We start from the raw sequence: 17,469 nt of genomic DNA on the forward strand, positions 1-17,469 counted from the left end.
AGCAGGAGATCTGTACTGCCGGACATCCCCGGTTCTCCTTTGGCAGTGGTGGTGGCAGCGGCAGTCAGCAGCCCACAGCCAGCCAGAGCCAACTGCGCTACCAGGCTGGCTCAGGGCTGCTGAGGCTGCTGCTGCCACATTTCCCGGGGACAGATTTGCAAACCTGGGGACATTCTGGGGACAGATTTGCAAATCTGGGGGCTGTCCCTGGGAACTGGGGACGTCTGGTAACCCTAGTATAGACAATACTGAGCTAGGTGGACCAATGGCGTGTCTTGGTATAAGGCCACTTCCTAAGTTCCTTTGTTTACATGGCACTGAAATGATCCCGAAAAGGCACCCAGCAACCTTGTAGGGAGAACATTCCACAGTCAGGGGGCCACCACTGAAAAAGCCCTTTCCCTAGTATCTCACTTGGCTGGGGCAACCAGAGAAGGACTTGTGAAGATGGTCTGGGTTTGTGCATCTTGAATATATTTTGTGCACCCTGAATGTATTTTGATTTAATAAGAAAGAGAATTAGCTAGCTTTGCAATATAAGCATGTTTACAGGGACGCGGGTGGCGCTGTGGTCTAAACCACAGAGCCTAGGACTTGCTGATCAGAAGGTCGGCGGTTCGAATCCCCACAATGGGATGAGCTCCCGTCGCTCGGTCCCTGCTCCTGCCAACCTAGCAGTTCAAAAGCACATCAAAGTGCAAGTAGATAAATAGGTACCGCTCCGGCGGGAAGGTAAACGGCATTTCCGTGCGCTTCTCTGGTTAACCAGAAGCGGCTTAGTCATGCTGGCCACATGACCCGGAAGCTCCCTCGGCCAATAATGCAAGATGAGCACCACAACCCCAGAGTCGGTCACGACTGGTCCTAATGATCAGGGGTCCCTTTACCTTGACCTTATAAGCATGTTTACACAGAAGTCTGTTAATCAGGGCTTCCTTCCTAGTCTGTATTATGATGTTGATTGCAGCTGTCCCTTTTTCTTGATTAGCGGAAGTCCAGCGAATCCATCGTGGTAGGGGAGGAGGAGGAGGAGAAGGCGACGTGAGCCATGTCGAATGTTATCCTGGAGGGCATCTTTCTAAAACGCTCCCAGCAGAAGAAGAAGACATCCCCTCTCAACTTCAAGAAACGGCTCTTCCTGCTGACTGAGAGCAAGCTCTCCTACTATGAGTACGACTTTGAGCGCGGGGTGAGTCACAGAGAAGAGACAGCTGGCTGTGATATAAGTGAGGTAGCTAGGTGCAAAAGAGTATATGGCTTTTGCACCTTTAATAGTTGCATTAAAGAGGGACTTCCAGCAGGTAGTTGTCACTAAAGATGCAGCAACGCTGTCCTCTTTTGAACCTAGCCACCCTAAAGCTGCTGATTGTAGATGCCATGAAAGGGCATCAAGTGTTTAGTTATTTAATTTATTGTTACTGTATTTTTACTGACAGAGACAGGGAAATGTATCTGTAGGATTTTCTGTCTCAGGTGCCCAAGGGACCAGCCTTGGGTAATGTGCATAGGTTAGGCTGAGGGATGGTGAATGGCCCATGATCACCTAGTGAACTTTGTGGCTGAGTGGGGGTTTGAAGCTGAATTTCTAATGTCCCAGTCTGACATGCTCAACCAGGTATGGGGTGCCTGTTGTTTGACTCTGATTTCTCTCAGCCCCAGATGGGATGGTCAGGGATGGTAAGAATTCAAGAACACTAACTCTCTGAAGGCACACAAAACACCTTGATCTTGCAAAGGAGATCTACATGAGGAAGGCGGTTTTTGTCTGTGTACCAAACACAGCTGCGGGTTTACATTGCGATTTAAGGCCCGTTGAACTGGCTAAGTGCTGTCACATATGCACGGTTACATGCAAAGTGCTCTTAAACCATTTTGACAGCCCTGGGAACCTTAGCTTGTTAAGGATGCCCGGGATTGTAGCTTGATTGGGGGGAGGGTAAGGTCTCTTAACAACCCTCAGTGTATTTAACAAACTACAGTCCCCAGGATCCTTTGGGGGGAAGCCATGTCTTGTTAAAGTGGCATAATAGTGCTTTAATGTATGGTATGTGGGTGTGATTCTTTTGATGGATACAGAAGGACTCATGTTTTGATCCTAGGGCCTCAGCTACATTAGTAAAAAAAAAAAGCAAAGCATTTTAAATGCATTATAACACTATGACACCACATGGTGCTGTGGAGTTCAATCCTCGGCAGTGTGATTTCTTCTTCTTCTTATTATTTTAATGTATTTTTATTAAATATTTTCTTGATTTACAGAAGTATGTGTAATGTGTCTCTCTCGTATTTTTTCCATGTAACATTTTTACAAATCAGTTTCATTTGTTGAGACATTAGGAAGAAAAGGGAGAGAGGGGTGCAGGGGGGGAAGATGGGTGGGGTCGGGTGGCAATGTTTCTATTATACTTAATGTATGTAGGGTTTAGGACGCGGGTGGCACTGTGGGTTAAACCACAGAGCCTAGGACTTGCCGATCAGAAGGTCGGCGGTTCGAATCCCCGTGACGAGGTGAGCTCCCGTTGCTCGGTCCCTGCTCCTGCCAACCTAGCAGTTCAAAAGCACGTCAAAAGTGCAAGTGGATAAATAGGTACCGCTCCGGCGGGAAGGTAAACGGCGTTTCAGTGCCCTGCTCTGGTTCGCCAGAAGCGGCTTAGTCATGCTGGCCACATGACCCGGAAACTGTACGCTGGCTCCCTCGGCCAATAAAGCGAGATGAGCGCCGCAACCCCAGAGTCGGCCACGACTGGACTTAATGGTCAGGGGTCGCTTTACCTTTACCTTTATGTAGGGTTTGGTGTCAGTGTTGCTTGTGCAGGTTCTCTGCTGTTTACTTGTGTTCCTTTGGTGGTGAGAGAGGTTGGGGTTGACCTAGGGAGTGGTTGTTTGTTTGTTATTGGCTGTGGTGATCTTTGTTTCCGTGTGTGAGTGGGGTGGGTGGGTGTTTTGGATCAGGTTAGCCATATTGATTTGTATGCTGTTGGTGGATTATTGTCATTGTCTTGTTGGGCTGTGTATGTGCTGATGGGGAGCCATACCAGGGGAAAGGCGTCTTCTTCTATATGTCACCATGTCAGTTTCAGTTTATTGGTTAATTTCTCTAGTAAGGCTGTTTCCCACAGTGTTTGGTACCATTGGTCCATGCTTACTCCTGACAGGTCTCTCCAGTGTCTGGTTATGGTGTTTCTGGCTGCTGAAAGTAGGTGGGTTATGAGTTCTTTGTGGTATAAATGGGCATTATTGTCTTGGAAGATGTTTGTTGTTGTTTAGTTGTTTAGTCGTGTCCGACTCTTCGTGACCCCATGGACCAGAGCACGCCAGGCACTTCTGTCTTCCACTGCCTCCCGCAGTTTGGTCAGACTCATGTTTGCAGCTTCGAGAACACCGTCCAACCATCTCGTCCTCTGTCGTCCCCTTCTCCTTGCGCCCTCCATCTTTCCCAACATCAGGGTCTTTTCCAGGGATTCTGCTCTTCTCATGAGGTGGCCAAAGTATTGGAGCCTCAGCTTCACGATCTGTCCTTCCAGTGAGCACTCAGGGCTGATTTCCTGAAGAATGGATACGTTTGATCTTCTTGCAGTCCATGGGACTCTCAAGAATCTCCTCCAGCACCATAATTCAAAAGCATCAATTCTTCGGCGATCAGCCTTCTTTATGGTCCAGCTCTCACTTCCATACATCACTACTGGGAAAACCATGGCTTTAACTATACGGACCTTTGTTGGCAAGGTGATGTCTCTGCTTTTTAAGATACTGTCTAGGTTTGCCATCCCTTTTCTTCCAAGGAGCAGGCATCTCTTAATTTCGTGACTGCTGTCACCATCTGCAGTGATCATGGAGCCTAAGAAAGTAAAATCTCTCACTGCCTCCATTTCTTCCCCTTCTATTTGCCAGGAGGTGATGGGACCAGTGGCCATGATCTTCGTTTTTTTTATGTTGAGCTTCAGACCATATTTTGCGCTCTCCTCTTTCACCCTCATTAAAAGGTTCTTTAATTCCTCCTCACTTTCTGCCATCAAGGTTGTGTCATCTGCATATCTGAGGTTGTTGATATTTCTTCCGGCAATCTTAATTCCAGTTTGGGATTCATCCAGCCCAGCCTTTCGCATGATGAATTCTGCATATAAGTTAAATAAGCAGGGAGACAATATTCAGCCTTGCCGTACTCCTTTCCCAATTTTGAACCAATCAGTTGTTCCATATCCAGTTCTAAATGTAGCTTCTTGTCCCACATAGAGATTTCTCAGGAGACAGATGAGGTGATCAGGAAGATGTTTAGTAGGGCGAATTCTGGGGTGATTTCTAATACTTGCTTAGTTATTTTACATATTTCTCGTATGGCTGTTGTCCAGAATAGTTGGATTTTGAGGCATTCCTACCACATGTGGAGGTATGTGCCTGTGGAGGTGACCCTCTCCAGCATTTTGGTGAGGTTCCTGGGTGTATTAGCGCTAGTTTTCTTGGTGTTAGGTACCACCTGTAGGTGATTTCTCATTATGAGCTTTACAATGCGTTTTCCTGAAACTTTTTTTGATGTGCCTAGATCCAGCCTAAGCCACTAGCTGTGCAAGTAGTGCTGGCTCAAAGCTGGACTGTCTTAAAGCATTCCTGTTTTCTCCTTTGCAGCGCCGAGGAAGTAAGAAAGGCTCCGTGGACATTGAGAAGATCACCTGCGTGGAGACTGTGGCTCCAGAGAACAATCCTCCACCAGAACGGCGAATCCCGGTAATGAAGCACTAATGCGCCTTCATTCCAGACAGGATGTTCTTGCTCTCAGCAGCCACAAGATTTACCTGCTAAGCATATGCATGCATGCCGTTTCTGTGTGTGTGTGTGGGGGGGGGGAATGCCACACTGTTTTTCAGTGCTCCACAGTTACATCAAATTGCCATCCAGGGAGAGTGCCCTAAACCAGCTGTGACATGTCTCCTTGTGGTCAGTGGAGGGTCCATATCCATACCCACAAGGGAGGCCACAGAATAGTGGACCAACACAGATACCTGCATTTTGGGATTCCCCTTGAAGGAGTATTTCATGGGTCTTGGGGCTGTCAGGGCGAAGTCCTGGAGTTCCAAATGTATCACTGGTACTAGCTGCTTGTGAGGTTCAGTGTAGGAGCCCAGCTGAGTGAGCAGAGCATCTGCTTTGCATGCAGAAGGTCCCAGGTTTGATCCCTGGAGTCTCCAGGTGGGACTGGGAAAGATGCTTCTCATGGCCCTTCAGTGCTGGACCTCTATGGGGAACCTCAGGTATAGGGGCCAACTGGAACTCTCCCATCTCCCCTGCTTCCCTCCCTGGCCCTGGACGGAATGCATCCTTTGACTTTGACAATTCCTCTTGATTGTGTGAATGGAGGGCAGAGAATGGAAGGTGTGTGGAGAAGCTAGCTTACTTTACAAAGGTAAAATATATATTTGTTGCTTTGCCCCCTGTTATAAGAAAAAAAATACCTGCTCCTTTTCCTTTATGGGGTATTCCAGAGCCCATATAGAGTCCTTAAGTGGGTTCCCTATCGGTAGGAAAAATAACAGAGGCCAACCAGAGTATATTGAGAAGCAAAGCAGCTAGTAAACCTGATCTTTATTCAAGGAACTGTTGCAACAGGGTCCCCACTCACCACACGCAGACCACCCCCCTAAAACATCAGGTGTACATCACAGAAGGAGGTAGTCTACAGCAGCTGAGGCGGTCTACAGCAGAAATCCTGTTTGCTAGGATACCTGATAATGGTCACTGACTGCATTACCTGGGCAGCCTGGCCATTCTTTTGTGATGGTTGATACTTTAGTTCCTGAATCCAGGCCACAGGCTCACCCTATTCATACAGAAATGTGCCCTTAAGACAGGACTTGCAAGCAAAAAGACAATGGGAAGGCTTTCCCCATTTGCCTCCCTTGCTGCAGAGGAGTATTTGAGGTCATTGGGAGAGTTAAAATGGCTTTAGGATTGTTCTCCTGTACTATTTAAGACACATGGTTCATATATTTAGATATGTGTGCATTTATGAATATTTATTTTCTATATTTGAGACCAGTGGCGTAGCGTGGGTTGTCAGCACCCGGGGCAAGGCAAGTAATTTGCGCCCCCTAACCCGTGGATTTGCGCCCCCTAACCCTACTCCCCCAGATGTTGCGCCCGGTGCGGCCAGCCCCCCCTGCACCCCCCACGCTACGCCACTGTTTGAGACCTTAAAATTTAAGCAACATCCACTTTCACCTGCCCACAGTTTCCTGGACGTGAGTTTTGGTGTGTAGGGGAAACATTTCTAATGTACTAATCTCCCATCTATTTCACATGCACACAGAGAAAAGGAGAAGATCTAAGCGAGACAGACATCATAGAGAGGTTCCCCTACCCTTTCCAGGTGAGCTGTTTTTCCTGTTAGCCACCCCATCATAGACAGTTGGGTCACATGTTCCAGACTCAAGAGAATGTGTCTGTACCTGTCTTGTCTCTTACTTTATTGCCCCTAATGACTCCCAGAATCTGTTGCTTTAGTCCTCCACCATCCTGCCCCATGGTCAAGCCACAGGTACAGCTAAAACATTATCAGGTACATTTATACAAAAAAAAAAAAAAAAAGGCGAAAGAATTTGTTGGCAGGATGGTTTCAGCTCAAAATGCCTTTAAACAGGGCTACTCTGGACTTAAGGGACGCGGGTGGCGCTGTGGGTTAAACCACTGAGCCTAGGACTTGCCGATCAGAAGGTCGGCGGTTCGAATCCCCGCGACGGGGTGAGCTTCCGTTGCTCGGTCCCTGCTCCTGCCAACCTAGTAGTTCGAAAGCACGTCAAAGTGCAAGTAGATAAATAGGTACTGCTCCGGCGGGAAGGTAAACGGCCTTTCTGTGCGCTGCTCTGGTTCGCCAGAAGCGGCTTTGTCATGCTGGCCACATGACCCAGAAACTGTATGCCGGCTCCCTTGGCCAATAAAGTGAGATGAGTGCCGCAACCCCAGAATCACCCACGACTGGACCTAATGGTCAGGGATCCCTTAACTTTTACCTTACTCTGGACTTAATAGTCTTACAGTGACGGACCTACATTTCTGGGGCCCTGAATGTTGAACTGTTGCAAGGCGCTCCTTCATAACCAGCAGCGAGGTCTGGATAACTGCTGTTATCTTCTTCAATCGGGTTGTTCTACGACAGATCACCACACCTGTACAACGTCTGTGCTACTGATGGTCAAACTTAGGAATGTTGAAATATATACAGTGGTACCTCTAGATAGGAACGGGATCTGTTCCGGAGCCCCGTTCGCATCTAGAGGTAAATGTAACTAGTGACGGCGCGTCGCTTTTACTGCTTCTGTGCATGCGCGTGGCGTCATTTTGAGCGTCTGCGCATGCGCAGGCAGCGAAACCCGGAAGTAATGCGCTCCGTTACTTCTGGGTTGCCGAGGAGCGCAACTCGACCGTGCTCAACTCGAAGCATATTTTACCCAAGGTATGACTGTACGACAAAAAATGAATCGGGTTGAGTCATGCCGCTCAAATTGGGTCTTGTGGACCAAAAAATGTTAAGCAATGTGGATCAAAGTCACTTCTGGGGCCCCTCCAGGATTTGGGTCCTTGAAGCTTAAGTGTCATCATCTTATGCTCCTCTTCCCCTGGCACACACACCATATATTTAAAGAACACAGCCCAAGAGTCCGGGGAACTATAGTTTGCCAAGGGTTTGGGGAACTAGTTCTGTAAGGGGTAAACCACAATCCTTAGGATTATTTTTTTTGTGTGGGGGGAGTAAAATGCATTAAATGTGTGGTGTGCGCATGCAGACTTTCAGACCATTGGTCTTTGTGGTCCAGTACTGTCAGTTTCGGTTTCTCTGTTTCTCATTTACCTGGTTTTAAATCCAATTCTCCATGTTGCCACAGCAATTTGCATTTTAAAAAATCCTTTCGAATATTTTCAGTGAGAATTCCTCCTAAGATACATTTTTGACTGAAATTTTGAGTAAAATACTTTTGTGTGTGTGCTCGCAAAAATGCATTTTTGTATCTTATTTTCATGACAGTGTGGATTTTGTTTGTACTTTCCCCTTATGAATGCTTTTTTTGTATGCATTGTTTGGTTGGAGAACTCCATCAAAAATTTCAGAAGAATGCAACTTTCAAAGGACAATTGCGTTTCAGTTATCCTATTGGTTAACCAAGCATGAATCACATCATTTCTCTTTACATTCACATAAAATCATATTTCTTTCTCCCATCCCTTTTTCAATAAGCAGTAAACCAGCCATGGTACATTTAAGAATCCCCTGCCCTTACTGTATTGGTCTCTTGGACATCTGCCTGAGACTCCCATCTTGATATGACACTATTGTCTGTGTACAATGTGTTTGTGGCTCTCATCTGTGCTGCTCTGACTCTGTCCCACTAGGTGGTGTATGATGAAGGGCCCCTCTACGTCTTCTCTCCAACAGAGGAGTTGAGGAGCCGCTGGATTCACCAGTTGAAAAATGGTAAGTCTCTCTCTCTCTAGTAGTTAAAATCTGGATATTTTAAATAGGAACAATATTTTGCATGAAGGATTCAGGTGGTAAATTAGGTTTGCACACTTGAAATAAATTAAAGCAATCCGTTGCCCTTTTGCAACAAAGCCACTTAAAAGCATACACACACAGCTGACTTTTTGCTGTTTGGAAAGTGATGGCAAAGCACCCTGAAAAGTGTGAGAAGAATGAATATTAACAAGAAGGCATATAAATGCCCTGTAAGCAAATCAGGATGAATTCCAGATGAATGCTTACTGTTGTATAACTTCCCTGCAGACTAATAAAAATGAGTGGCCTGTAACAGGGTTTCCAGCTGTTTCTGGACTACAGTTCCCATCATCCCTGACCACTGGTCCTGCTAGCTAGGGATGATGGAAGTTGTAGTCTGAAAACAGCTGGAGACACAAGTTTGGGAAACCCTTCGCTATATAGACCAGGCATAGTCTAATCTCTGTATATGCTATGCGGAAGCAAATCTGGATGAATGTTTAATAAATAGGTCATCTAGAGGAGCAGTAGCCTGGGGAGAAATTGCTTTTTGCATGGGTGACAACCTGATTACAAGTAAAGTCATTATTGCATGCTTCCTTCCAATGATCTTATTTAACTAAGGTTCACACAGGTTCCTCCTTCTGGGGTGCCTTTATAACGCAAAAAACAATAGATTCCTTTCTCCAACAACCCTGACAGTTTTACCTTTTAAAAATTTGTCTCACCTGATATATATCAGCATGTCAAGCTTTTTACACAGTAAGGCCACAACTACTACTACTACTAATAATAATAATAATTAATAATAATAATTTATTATTTATACCCCGCCCATCTGGCTGGGTTTCCCCAGCCACTCTAGGCGGTTTCCAGCAGAATATTAAAATACAATGATTCATCCAGTATTAAAAGCTTCCCTAAACAAGGCTGCCTTCGGATGTCTTCTAAAAGTCTAATAGTTGTTTGTTTCTTTGACATCTGATGGGAGGGTGTTCCACAGAGTGGGCACCACTACCGAGAACCCCTGACCATTAGGTCCAGTCGTGACCGACTCTGAGGTTGCGGCGCTCATCTCGCTTTATTGGCCAAGGGAGCCGGCGTACAGCTTCCGGGTCATGTGGCCAGCATGACTAAGCCGCTTCTGGCGAACCAGAGCAGCGCACGGAAACGCCGTTTACCTTCCCGCCACAGTGGTACCTATTTATCTACTTGCACTTTGATGTGCTTTCGAACTGCTAGGTTGGCAGGAGCTGGGACCGAGCAACGGGAGCTCACCCCATCGCGGGGATTCGAACTGCTGACCTTCTGATCGGCAAGTCCTAGGCTCTGTGGTTTAACCCACAGCGCTACCTGCGTCCCCTTTATAGGTTAGGTAAAGCCTTGACCAGGGCTGGCAGAAAGATTGAGGGTGCCCTGACAAAAATACCCTCTAGGACTTGCCCAGCACTATCCTGATGCCCCCCAAAATAAGCTTACAAAGGGGCAGAGAGGTGAGTGGTGGGGATTGGTGATGTGTATCAGGCCGTGCCATCGATGGGTGCATGTTTTTAATGTGCCATAAGACTCTTCCTCTTCAGGCCAAGATTAAGCAAATGGACCATTTGAGGAGATTAACACTGCTTGCTTCTGTTTAACCTGATTGGCCGCATTTGAATCATCATATATCGGTTTACTAAAGCGTGATGTGAATGTACCCTTTTTTTGTTTGCCCACGTATGCAAGCCCTTCACTTCCTCCTTCACCTAAGCTGGCAAACAAGCCAGGAAGTTCTCACTGACAGTTGTTTCCTGTTTCATCCGAATTGGGAAACTATGGCTAGCAGCTCTGGAGAAAGCCAAGATATTGAACCAACTTCAAACCGAGTTTCAATATTCTGGTTTTTTGTTTAGTTTTCTGAAACTGTTTACCATCACTCAAACAAGATCAGAAACTATAGTAACCCTTCCTTCCTGCTTCAGTGATCTGCTACAACGCCAACCTGGTGCAGAAATATCATCCCTGCTTCTGGACTGACGGACAATACCTCTGCTGCTCCCAGACAGCTAAAATGGCCATGGGCTGCCAGATTCTGGGAGGCAAGAGTAGAAGTAAGAATTCACTTTGGCTCTTTTTAAAACTTATCTTTCCTTGTGGTTTGTATATGTTAGTACACTTCATCTTTGCATAAAGCCAGGAGGAGGAACCTGTTGCACTCCAGATATTTGTACTACAACCCCCTTCATTCCTGACCACTAACCATTCTGGCTGGGGCTGATGGGAGCTGGAGTCCACAACCTTGTTTTTTTTTGGGGGGGGGGGAGGGCAGGCACAGGTTCTCCAGTCCTGATGGAAATAATAGAAATCTCCATCTCACCTCTGCTTTATTTGTGACTGGGGCAGACACATATTTAAGATACATATGCCTGCTTTGTCATGTCTAGTTCGGCATATTTGGCCTAGTTTCAGGGCATAGAACCAGAAAGCTGGCTAGAAATGCAGGTGCTCCTAATCATCTGGTGGGGGTTTAAAGCATTCCTGAAAACAGATAATCAGATGTAATAACAGAAGAGTTCTGGGTCATTTGACCAAAGATCCACCTAGCTTCCAACAGATCCCGAGTGGAGTAGACGGTAGCATAGGAAGTTGCCTATTGCTCCATCTACCTCAGTGCAGTCCACACTGACTGGCAGCAGCTGACAGGGTTTCGGCAGTAGTCTTTCCCAGCCCTACTTGATGGGCTGCTGTGAGAGTGGAGTGCTGGCCTAGGTGGACCTTTGGCCTGATTCACCAAGGCTCTTCTGAGGTCTAAATCTTAAAGCAGCCACTAGCCTGAGGGTTGAACCTGAGTTCTTCTGCATGCAGAGCAAATGCTTCACTGCTGAGCTAGCAGGAAGTTGTTGCCGCCCATCATGCCTTGCTTGTGGCATGATGACGATGTCGATGAACAACAATGATAGCAACAAAATGGTCTCTAGTAATCAGAGGTGTGTTACCTCTGAATCACCTCTGGTATGTGATATGAGCATAGAAAGCTTCCTTCCTTGCCCACTTTGCCTGATTAGTCTGATTCCAGCCTTCTCCTTCCAGATGTTTTGGGCCACAACTTCCATAAGCCTCAGCCGGTTGATTCAGAACATTTGGAGACCAGGAAGGCTGTTCAGCTCAGGCTAGTGGCAGCTTGTCAGTAGAGGACTTTTCTCACTTGCTCTAAAGAACAACCTCCCTAACAAAGCAAGGCCTTGTAACCCTTGCAACTGGAGTGCTCTCCCCTGCCCTGCTGTAGTAGTTCACTACTTTCAAAGAGTGCTGTGTATGAGTTTGAGGAAGGTACTCTTCACTTGTGAATAGGGATTTGCCAGGGGTTCAGGACCTCCAGCCTGCAGTTCAGTCTCAGCCCACCAGGGGGTGCAATTTAGCCTGCAAAGCCTTTTCTCCTAAACCAGCCACATGTCAATCAGCTGATTGGACTGACCAGCTACCAGTCTCCAAGCATCAGATGATTGAGTTGGTTCATGGGGTGGGGAGATAAATATCTGCCCTGCCAGACTGAAAAGATTCCCCATCTTTGGGACAGACAGAACATCCTGTCTTATTTTCGCTGGCACTCTTTTATAGTTCCATTCCATCCTGTTTCATGCTGATTTTTGGAAATAGTGCATGAAACATTATTGTTTAAATTGTACTCTTTTTTATAAGCATTATTGTCTGCATCCCCCCTCCCACAAATGCTATTTTTCAGGGCTGCTTCAGTTCACTTTCATCACCATCATCATCATCAATTTATAATTTATACCCTGCCCATCTGACAGGGTCTCCCTAGCTACTCTTGGTGGCTCCCAACAGAATGAATAATAATAATAATAATAATAATAATAAAAAAAAAAAAAAAAAAGCAATAAAACATCAGACATTAAAAACTTCCCTGGATGTTAAAAAACTTTTAGATGTCTTCTAAAAGTCAGATAGTTGTTTATTTCCTTGACATCTGATGGGAGGGCGTCCCACAGGGCAGGCGCCACTACTGAGAAGGCCCTCTGCCTGGTTCTCTGTAACTTCACTTCTAGCAGTGAGGGAACCGCCAAAAGGCCTTCAGCGCTGGACCTCAGTGTCTGGGCAGAACGATGGGGATGGAGATGCTCCTTCAGGTATACTGGACCGAGGCCGTTTAGGGCTTTAAAGGTCAGCACCAACACTTTGAATTGTGCTCGGAAACATACTGGGAGCCAATGTAGGTGTTTCAGGACCGGTGTTATGTGGTCTCGGCAGCCACTCCCAGTCACCAGTCTAGCTGCCAGAGATCATTGACCAGTGCAACCAAGGCAGTTTCACATAAAATACACATTTTATATGCATTTTAACTGTAAAAGATGTGGTTTTGGGTGCGTGATGAAGAATTTCTCTCTCTATTCCTATTGGAGATGCACTTTAAATGCCCTGCTTTCCTCTAATTGAAGGTTTCAGAAGTGGCCGTTGTCTTCTCAAGCCTGACAAGCCTCTACCACCAACTCCAGAGGAGAACAAGGTATGAGCAGTCAGGATTTGCAATTTTTGTGGGTTGCACAAATTTTGTGGATGGGTTGCACCTTGGGGCAGAGACAGGATTAGGGCAGGGGTGAGGAACCTTCAGCCCATGGACCAATCCTAGCCTTCCAACTGGCCTATTTTGGCCCATGAAGCCATTTCCCTCAAACCACACTAACTTTTTATCACCTGTGACATCATCTGATGGGCAGGAGGGTGGGATTCATTTCTGCCTTGGTTGCACATGCCTGTTCTTATACCCAAAGCAGCAGGATTTCGCTGTTCCTTCACCCACTCATCAGCTGACCAGTACGGCAAGGTGGGGGGAGTTAAATCCTACTGAGAACAGACATACCCAGCCGAAGCAAAGGACCAGGTAGCGGGGCCTTCTTGGTAGTGGCACCCACCCTGTGGAATGCCCTCCCATCTGATTTCAAGGAGATAAGTAACTATACAACCTTTAGAAGACATCTGAAAGCAGCCCAGGACAGGGAAGTTTCTAATGTTTAATGTTTTATTGTGTTTTTGTAGTATTATTTTTTTGTTATTAATGTTTTTGTATGTGTTGGAAGTCACCCAGAGTGGCTGGGACAACCTAACCAGATGGGTGGGGTAAGATTATTATTATTATTATTATTATTATTATTATTATTATTATTAAAGCAAGCAGCTCTTTTTTTTGCAGGCAAGAGGGTCTCCTCCTGCTTGCAGCCATGCTTACACATTGCAGGCTTTTTTTCTTTCTCCCCACCACCTGATAGGGAGCGGAAAAACAAGGCTTTGCCAATCCTCTACTTGGTTGTTGTGCCCACCTGTCAGAGTTGGCCCTCCAGAAAGGTTCTCCACCACTGTATTAGGGGTAGGCAGCATAGTGCTGTTGAACTCCCAACTCCCATCAACCACAGGCAGAATGGCCAATAGCCAAGGGTGATGAGAGTTGTAGTGCAGCAACATCTCTATGTATGTGTTTCACAAGTTCCTTTCACCTGGTTTTTTTTTAAGTTAGTTTATTTTCATTTGTAACAATTAAACATTTCAACAAAGAAAATGAAACAATTCTTACATATCCATCTTCGACTTCCCAGACTTCCCTCCTCCTTTTTCTGTGGTTCCATGAATTTATTTTCTTTCTTTTTCCCCTGCATATCCCAATTAACTCTATTCTTTTTTCTCATCTAATTCATATATGTTTTAGAAGTTTTTACAACAATCCTGCTAATGTCTTGTTTGCAACGTATCTGCAAATATTCAATAAACCATTTCCATTCCTTACTAAAAAAAAGTTTATTGTCTTGATTTCTTATTCTTCTGGTAAGTTTTGCCGTTTCTGCATAGTCCATTCGTTTCTGTAGCCAATCTTCTCTCGTTGGGACTTCTTTCCATCAAGTTCCCTCTACCTGTGATAGGTGTCGAAAGAGGTATCCTGAAAGTCTCGTTCTTTTCTTGTTTCCTCTCTGAACACTGGCAAAGATGATCAAGAAGCAGTTGCCCCCTGAACCGGTGCCTGGTGGCCAGTCTAGGACGAGGAAAGTCGTGGCTCTCTATGACTATCTCCCAATGACTGAACAGGACCTGGAGCTGCAAAAGGGCAAAGAGTACCTTGTCCTGGAGGAGAGCAATGAGTCCTGGTGGAGAGCACAAGACCAGAATGGGTAAGAGACCCAACAACAGACAGTAGAGGGGAAAACAGTGCAAGGCCACTGCCAGGAGTCTACCCTCCACTTGCACCCCCCCTGTCCCACAGGTGGAGATGAGGGGGAAAGTAGATTTAATTATCATTTAAAAGTGAACCTAACTAATTCACATTTTCCGGGGTGGGGTGGGAATATATGAGAATGGAGTCGGCTGTCCTTTGAAATGTGCACTTCTCATAATTTTGCTGTGCAGATTTGCAGCCAAGTAATACACGGTGGTGCTGTGGGTTAAACCACAGAGCCTAGGACTTGCCGATCAGAAGGTTGACAGTTTGAATCTCTGCGACGGGGTGAGCTCCCAGTGCTTGGTCCCAGCTCCTGCCAACCTAGCAGTTCGAAAGCACGTCAAAGTGCAAGTAGATAAATAGGTACCGCTACGGCGGGAAGGTAAACGGCGTTTCCGTGTGCTGCTCTGGTTCACCAGAAGTGGCTTAGTCATGCTGGCCACATGACCCGGAAGCTGTACGCCAGCTCCCTCGGCCAATAAAGCGAGATAAGCGCCGCAATCCCAGAGTTGTCCGCGACTGGACCTAATGGTCAGGGATCCCTTTACCTTTACTTTAATACGTGCAAGAATGCACTTACTGGGATAAAGTGTGCATAAACATGCATTTATTAGTGAAGACAGCACACAAGGATGCATTATTCTGGGAGAAATTGCTTTGCAAAAAATGTACCTCTTAGGGAAAATTCAATAAAAAAATGTGTATGTTAGGAAAAAATGTATGGCGCTTGTCATGCACTGGTTGGATGCACAGGAATGTCCTGGGAGGAAACAGCTGAGGAACCCCCAAGGGAAGAAGGCTTAGAGCCCGGAGAGTGGTGGTAGGACAACCATGAGTGGTCAGAGGGAGAAACCTGAGAGGAGGTGGTGTTGGAAGCTGAAGAGGTAACAGGCCTTATTGAGCAGGGAGAGTCTGTGGCAGAGAGAAGTCCAGAATCAGAAGCTGGAGCAGGAGGATGGAAAGAGGGACGTTAAGAGGCAGAGATGGGTTAGGCTGGTGAAAAGTCATGGGTTTCTCTCCTTTCCCTGCTGTGACAAGCTCCCGTCTCTCCTGGTCTCCCAGAACTAGGCGAGGCATGAAGAGAGGAGAGGAGAGGTTGGCTGCCATAGGTACAGTCTCTGGTTGTTTGGGGAAAGCCCTAGAGAGGAGGAGACAGGCAGCTGTGAGAAGTTGGGGACTTTCAGTCTTGGCAACTGATTTTCATGGAAGACCACCAGGAATGAGCTGCTCTGTTCATTAGGCCTGGCACTCAACAACAACAACAACAACAATTTATTATTTCTACCCTACCCATCTGGCTGGGTTTCCGCAGCCACTCTGGGTCGCTTTCAACAGAACATTAAAACAGAATAAAACTTGAAACGTTAAAAACTTCCCTAAACAGGGCTGCCTTTTAGATGCCACCTAGTCTTCTAAAAATCGGATAGTTGCTTATTTCCTTGACATCTGGTGGGAGGGCGTCCCACAGGGTGGGTGCCACTACCGAGAAGACCCTCTGCCTGGTTCCTTGTAACCTCACTTCTTGCAGAAAGGGAACTGCCAGAAGGCCATCGGAGCTGGACCTCAGTGTCTGGGCTGAACGATGGGGGTGGAGACGCTCCTTCAGGTATACTGGGCCGAGTCTGTGGAGATCGTGTTTTTGCTAATAAAGAGCTGGACTTTCAGCCAAGCCAAAGCATTTGAGCCTGGGACCTTCTGCATGCAAAGTCAGCGCCCTTCCATTGAGCTACAGCCCTTTCCTCTTGGGTTTTTGTCAGTTGCATAGGGAGTGGCTCATGGTGTTGTTGTTTTCTTTCACCCTACAGGAAAGAAGGCTACATTCCCAGCAACTATGTCACAGAAACAAAAGATTCTCTGGAGATGTATGAGTGAGTTTCCTTGGAACTGTGGGCCTGAGGGCAGAAGTTAAATGTTATGAGAAAAACATAAGAATATCTGTCCCTTTGTATTTGTAATAAGATACATTCTGGAGTCTGGAATGGGGGTAGTGATGAGGGGGGAAATGAGTTTGGCGAACCCACCAAATCTACAAATCGAGAACCAAGCAACAGCTCTCCTTCAAAATTCACACTTCTCCAAATTTTATTATGCCATTGTTCAACCAAAGAATGCATACTAAAATTGTGTATAATCAGCAGGGGGATACTGTGCTCATTGAAGGAGCTCCATGTGACATGGAGATTGACACCGGGTTTGCCCTGTCCATGGTGTCTTGGAGCACCATCAAAAGACTGGTACCCAGAGTGTCCAAAAGGCAACTCGACTCTCACTGCGTACACCTGAGAGACTACTACAGTATCCCCCTGCTGGCCCAGGGTGAGAACTTCAATACATAACACCGACATAGTGGATAATACACAAAAATGCATTCTATTGGGGGGTGGGAACGACTTGCAAAACGTTTATCCTAGGCAGAATTGCATATAGTAGGAGATAAGCACCCAAACATACATGGGAATTTTCTTGCAGAGTTGTTGTTTTTTTAAAATCACAAATAAACGCAGAAATGGGGCAAACCAAATTTCTGATTAGGAAAAATAGAACAGGAGAAACCAAAATCGACAACGTTGTCTATTCCTCTGTAGTGTTTCATATTTGTAGTAGAGAACGGGTGGCTGGGAAGGGGAGGGCCCTGTCATTTCTGCCTTCTGAGTCTTTTTTGCAAATGCCTCCCATGACAACCCATTTTTCATCACACCCCTACACCCCTGCTAACTGGCCGGGGAAAGCAGAAATATATAAAGGGGGAACTGGCGTCAAGGGAGAATTGATTTCATAGGGGAGA

The 17,469-nt window shown here is 46.2% G+C and overlaps 1 protein-coding gene across 2 annotated transcripts in view; it reads left to right on the plus strand.

Annotated features, from left to right (window-relative positions):
• BTK (Bruton tyrosine kinase) overlaps positions 1-17,469 on the plus strand; it is a 36,019-nt gene that overhangs the window by 6,562 nt on the left and 11,988 nt on the right. For both annotated transcript variants that reach the window (XM_079962419.1, XM_079962420.1), the window contains 8 exons: positions 989-1,189; positions 4,624-4,722; positions 6,302-6,361; positions 8,380-8,461; positions 10,444-10,572; positions 12,919-12,986; positions 14,456-14,637; positions 16,490-16,552. In XM_079962419.1, coding sequence (XP_079818545.1) covers positions 1,049-1,189; positions 4,624-4,722; positions 6,302-6,361; positions 8,380-8,461; positions 10,444-10,572; positions 12,919-12,986; positions 14,456-14,637; positions 16,490-16,552 — 824 coding nt within the window. In that variant the 5' untranslated portion in view covers positions 989-1,048. The remainder of the gene's footprint in view (positions 1-988; positions 1,190-4,623; positions 4,723-6,301; positions 6,362-8,379; positions 8,462-10,443; positions 10,573-12,918; positions 12,987-14,455; positions 14,638-16,489; positions 16,553-17,469) is intronic.

Source organism: Podarcis cretensis (assembly GCF_951804945.1).
Source record: "Podarcis cretensis genome assembly, chromosome: Z".
NCBI classification, from domain to species: Eukaryota; Metazoa; Chordata; class Lepidosauria; order Squamata; family Lacertidae; genus Podarcis; species Podarcis cretensis.